This window comes from Impatiens glandulifera, chromosome 1 (genome assembly GCF_907164915.1).
Source record: "Impatiens glandulifera chromosome 1, dImpGla2.1, whole genome shotgun sequence".
Classification (NCBI taxonomy): Eukaryota; Viridiplantae; Streptophyta; class Magnoliopsida; order Ericales; family Balsaminaceae; genus Impatiens; species Impatiens glandulifera.
Window position 1 is genome coordinate 41638897 of NC_061862.1, and position 5833 is coordinate 41644729.

The 5833-nt window shown below is 27.6% G+C and overlaps 1 protein-coding gene across 2 annotated transcripts; it reads left to right on the forward strand.

The window, feature by feature from the left end:
* The first annotated feature begins 945 nt into the window (after positions 1 to 945).
* Positions 946 to 2713, forward strand: LOC124921190. 2 transcript variants are annotated; one of them, XM_047461815.1, is made up of 7 exons: positions 946 to 1279; positions 1593 to 1664; positions 1748 to 1821; positions 1897 to 2044; positions 2124 to 2207; positions 2302 to 2397; positions 2480 to 2713. In XM_047461815.1, the coding sequence occupies exons 1-7, from the start codon at positions 1010 to 1012 to the stop codon at positions 2483 to 2485; spliced, it is 750 nt and encodes a 249-aa protein (XP_047317771.1). In that variant the 5' UTR covers positions 946 to 1009; the 3' UTR covers positions 2486 to 2713. The 2 variants fall into 2 exon arrangements, with proteins under 2 accessions (XP_047317771.1, XP_047317772.1); XM_047461816.1 differs by having other exon boundaries at positions 2308 to 2397.
* The last annotated feature ends 3120 nt before the right edge of the window (positions 2714 to 5833 follow it).

A 5833-nucleotide genomic window follows, 5' to 3' on the forward strand; every position in this document is an offset into this window, starting at 1 on the left:
CTGTCATATAACTTAATTTATTAATTAAAATAACATACAACCTTACTTTACTTTTATTCAATTTAAATTTCAAATAAAAAAGTATTTTAAAATTAATCATAAATTTTATTTAAATTACTACATTTTCATCAAACAAGTTAAAAAAAACTTATTTCCTCCAAAATTATTGTTCTAGCTCTCAATTCAAAATATTTATCAAAATAAATAGTATTTTTTTAATTAAACATCTTTTTATTAGCCTTCATAGTGAGAATATTAAAAAATATATATATATTTTAATAATTTTGTAATTGTAGAAATGTGTTTGAATAAATGGTTTATTTATACAAACAAAAGACTCATAAAGATAAAATTCTCGTTAAAACTACTTCGATATAACAAATTAAAATATATTTTCCTTTCATATAATAAACAGTATGATTTTTTTTTCCTAAAAAAAGAAGGTACGGTTGTTTATGTAATTAAAATCATGTTCTTGTAAACATGTATGTATATTTTTAAATTTTGGGTTATTATTATTATTATTATTATTATTTTTATTAAAGAGAACTAGTATAACACTTCACAGGAGGTATGACCCTCATTTTAATTCAAATTGCTCCAGATGAAATAAAATTCGTGAGTTTTTGGTTTTTTAAGCCGATTTTTACCACTAAACTACCTTAGCGGATTAAATCTTGAATTATTTCTTAAAAAAAATTAAAAAAACAAACAAACAAACAAGCCCTAAGAAAAATACAGACATTTGTTTGGGTGTAAAATATATATTAATAAAAAAATAATAATTTAAACAGCTAAAGTAGTAACAGAAAGTGACAAGATATTTATAAGAGTAAAATAAGAAAATATAAGAACTGTCCAAGGTTATTTTCGTCAATAGATAAAAAAGTAGAGAGGCTCTTCCATTTATATAAAACAGAGTCTCCACTCTTTGTCTCTCCTCCTCTTTTCACTGTCCATATTTCTATTTGTTTTTGCATATATAGAGAGAGAAACCAAGAAAATAAAAATGGTGGGCGATTTCATGGTGTATGTTGATCACATAATATCATCGGCGTGTTACGATTCCACCAACGAAAGAGAGAGTCTTTTAGGAAACTCAAACGCCGGCGGTGAAGCAATCGTTCAACAGAACAATCATATCTCCCCTGTTGTAAAATACAGTACTGGAGATGAGGGTTGTTCAAAAAAGGTAGTGAGAGAAGAATGTAGGATTTGTCAGGAAGAAGATGAAGAACAGGATATGGAAGTTCCTTGTTCCTGTAATGGGACTCTCAAGGTTATTATTACTTTTTATCAAAGGACTGCATGGAGTTAAAGAAGTTTTTCTGATCTTTAAAATTTCCTAAATGTTTTGTCTTTAGAAACCCTAATGATGGATGAATCCTGATGTTTATTTGAAAAATGTATTTCTTTGGTTTCAAGAATCGGTGTTTCTTAGGTTTTTCCATGTGGGTATTTCTTGTTTGTGCATTTATTGACTCTTTGAGTTAACTAGATGCCATTTTAGTACTACAGAAAAAAGAAGATTCCTGCTTTTCACTTTCAGTTTTAGAAATCACTTTTATTTTCTTCTTCTTCTTTTTGGTTAGTTTGCTCATAGGAAGTGTATTCAAAGATGGTGCAACAAGAAAGGAGATATCACCTGTGAAATCTGCAATCAGGTTTTCATTTCATTTTCTGGATTAAATCTTCTTTGATTTCATTATAACCAATTTGGGTTGTTAATTTTTTTTTATGTTTGCAGGTCTATACTCCAAACTACATACTTCCTCCCAAAAAAAGGAGCAATCATGATGATGTTATGACAATTGATATCAGGTATAGTGTAAAATCTGGGCATTTCATATTTCATTTCTTCTATCCATTACATTTTCTTTGATTTTCATCATTTAGGCAAGCATGGGGATCACAGATTGATCTTAGGGATGCTCGTTTCCTGGCTCTAACTGCTGCCGAGCATCAGTTTCTTCAATCTGAATACGATGATTATGCTGGTTTAAACGGGGGTGGCATTGCCTGGTATCGATCTGCTGCACTCCTTGTAAGTGATGATGAGATATATAGATGAACAATATCACCAATGCAATGCCTTCTTCTTGAATCATTTAATTTGTGTGTAGTTAATGCTGATTCTGCTTCTTCACCAAGCTTTGATGATTACTAAAGATTTCGGGATGTTACAGGAATCATCGAGTTTCTTTCATGTGAGTTTGATCTTTTTGATATGAAATGGTTAATTTTCTTTTTGAGTTTGTTCAAATGGGTAATAAGTGTTTTTTTGTTTTGTTGGTGGATTAGTTTCAGGTTTCATTTCTTCAATTTGCTGGATTTCTTCTTCCTTGTTATGTAATGTTTCGAACATGCTACATTATTCAAAGCCGAAGAAGGCGACAGGTTTGATCTAATTTGGTGTTTTTGTTTGGTTTGTAGGATTTGAGATTCGAATTGGGCTAACATTTTGTTTTGCTTATTGTAGGGTTGAGAAAGGAAGGAATGAAAGGAAGGTTGAGATCGAATTCGTTTGGGATCTCATTCAAAACCGATCAAAGATAAGAGTAATGATGCTCATGAACTCGCAAATGTATATATTATTGAGTTCATAAGGCTGGTCTTTGTTTCTTGCTTTTGTTTTTCCTTGTATATGCTATCGATGCTTTCGGGCATTGTTTGAATTGTGTTTAATCGAAACAAATTCGGTTTATCTTATTGGTTGCGTGGTCATGACCCGCAGCTTATTAGGAAATTCGCATTTTATCTTAATTCAAATTTTACAAAGTTAAATTTAAAGTTTCTTTTTTACTGTTTTGTAGGGATGATGAATTGAAGTAGATAAAATTTTATTTATTACTAAACTTGTGTTGTGACTAAAGGGAGATTTTATCTTTAAAATTAGGATTTTGTTTTAAAATGGTTAAAAGTAAAAAAGTTAAACAAATTTTGTTTGTATTTATGGTAAAAAAGTGTGAGTGAATTAAATGAAGAAATTTTAAATTCTATAAAATAATATTTATAGATTTTTTTTTTTAGCTTACAACAATGTATGTGATTCAGTTTATATTTATAGGCATTTCCCATTTTGTCCTTGTATATTTATTATTGTGTGTTTTAAGGTAAGGTTATTTAGGACAAATCAGATCAATGTGTTTTATTTATTTATTTATATAATTAGGAACATTTAGAACCTTAGGTTAAAGTTGAGCAAAGTATGGGGGTTTATTATAAGGTTATCTATGAGTATGGGGTTAATGGGATACACATTGTGATGTGTACATATTGTGTCAAAACATGTCTCACTGAAACATATTTAATTTGTAACTGGATAGTACAATGTCACACCCAATATCATTTTCCATTCTCTTTCTCTATAGTTTTCATATTATTTAAGATATATATAAAAAAAATGTGTAAGATGGTTCACAAATCTGCAAAAATCAAACTTTTACTTGATTATAAATGTTTTAACATTTCCTAAAAATAAACCATCCGGAATTATGATTTATTATTTATCACTACTATAGTCCTTAAGTTCAACATTTTATTAATATATATTTATTGTAACATTGTGTTTGGGTTAGATTTGGTCCACCATGACTCAACACTGACAGGGCTTCCTTCATCTTGGATTGGGTTGCCCTAGTCCTGATTCACACACACAAAAATAATATATAATTAGTTGCCCAAGATTAAACTTTTAAATGTTTATTATTCCCTACACTTAAAGTTGTTTGATGTCATTCTATTTTTTTTCAACTATTTAATAGCTTAATTTATAATCTTAAAATACTTTTTATATACTAATTCAATTAATTAAAAATTTAAATATTATATTTATTCTAAAAAAAATCCAATAAAATCCCAATACATACAAATAACCAACATCAATCAAACAAGCTTAGGTTCTTTTATTGATATAAAGTTAAAATATTTAAATATATGATCAGTCTTTTTTTAGGGAATGAGTTTTCTAGGCTGACCCTTACTTGTCTGACCTCTTCCCCTAGGCTGGACCTTTACCAGATAAAGTTTGACATTCCATTTAAATATAAGCCTTGTTTTATGGAGAATTGAATCACAAATTACTAAAGTTTAACCATAAGTACTTTAATCACTCTTTTTATCTATTAAAATATTAAATTTATTAACTAAAAAAAATATATCATACAATATTTTGGTATATATTAACTTCCCAAAACTTAAATTTTTTTGTCAAACAAATTTTAAAAAATTCTTATTTTTTATTTAAATAATTTAAAACAATCTAACATAATTTTATTTCTTTAATTTATCATATTAATTAATTCATTAACTAAAATATTAAAATATCATTTATTTTAAATTATTTTTTTATTTTATTTTTTTATTATATATTAATACCTTTTAAGTTATTTTAACACAAAAAATCTAATATTCTTAAAATTATTACCGATTATTATTTATTTTATGATATTATTATTATTTATTTTATGATATTAAAATAACTAATCCTAACAAAGAACTCAGAACTCATCCTAAGAATTCTTTGGTATTAAGGCTCTCTTTTAAAGCTTGTTTGATGTAGTTTTTTTTTTTTAATTTGTTTTGAATTTTATTTGAATAAAACTTTCATTTTAACCATAAAATTAATTATTTTATCAACTAAAATACACTTATTTTATTCTTTAAAAAATTAAATTTTAAATAAAAAATATGAGAATATGTTTGGTAACCATTTAATTGAAATTTGAATTGAATTTGAGAACTTTAATTTCAATTCTTAGATTGAATAGACTATTTAAGATTAAGAAATAAAATTTGAATTAGAATTCTAATATAATTAAAATTAATGTGTTTTTATCGTTCTCAATTTCACTATTTTAGCTTATAATTGTAATTTCAAATATTTTTTTTATGTTTTATAAATAAAAGTATTTTATTATTTTATCATTTAAAACACGCTAAACATGTTGAAACAATATTTTTATTTTTAAATTTAGGAAGTTGTACGCGTTTTATTTTGGTCCCACCAAGGATTCGTGCCTATGTTTTTAGGATCTCCAATTAGGAAACTTTTTTCGAATATTTAAGGGCGGTTTATGCGATCCAAAATTTATTGACCCCATGATTTACATTTCTCACGTGCTCCCGCGATAGGACACGAGAGATTTTTATGATATATTCGACCCGTGTATTGTTTTTAAGAAAGAAAAACGTTTTTGGTGTTTCAAGGAGAACTATGTTAGAGAACCATTGACTTACCTTCCTCTGTATCCTGTAAAAGATGAAATGGGATGAGAAACTGAAAATAAAGTTCTCTAGCATATTCCTTTTAAATTGACCCATACAAATTTTAAATCGATCCATTCGCGGATGAATCGATCTAATTGACTTTAGAGTCACCACTTTAGTTTACTTCTCAAATAAACTAAAGAAAGAAAATAGAGATTTATTTTTAAGAGTTCGGTGCTTGGTTACGTTCGAGAAAGGGCCATCAACGTTATGTCCCATATGCATATCCTAAAGGACAACCTCTACTCATAAATAGTTGGTCATTTGATGTTCGAAAGATTGTTACACTTTTATTCTGTGTTCGGAACTCTTTTGCTCTTGTGAGTATCGTGACCTATGTCTAAAAGGGCAAGCCTTATTCATTTCCTAAAACAAATTTAGGAGCACATTGATTGTAAACAACGTTCATTTGAAAAATTGAAGAACGTTTCCCAATTAAGAAATGAGGGTACAAACTGAAGAATGTACCTGATCGGACGGAGGAGGACGCGACACGTGGAGCCATTGGAGCTATCTGATCTAGAATGTATTTCTTTTTATTATTATCGTTATATTGCTTTTCTGT

Coding starts and splice junctions, on each gene's coding strand:
- LOC124921190 (XM_047461815.1), top strand. CDS start 1,010: ATGGTGGGCGATTTCATGGTGTATGTTGATCACATAATATCATCGGCG. Junction 1,665..1,747: donor CCTGTGAAATCTGCAATCAG/GTTTTCATTTCA, acceptor TTATGTTTGCAG/GTCTATACTCCAAACTACAT. Junction 2,045..2,123: donor ATCGATCTGCTGCACTCCTT/GTAAGTGATGAT, acceptor ATTTGTGTGTAG/TTAATGCTGATTCTGCTTCT.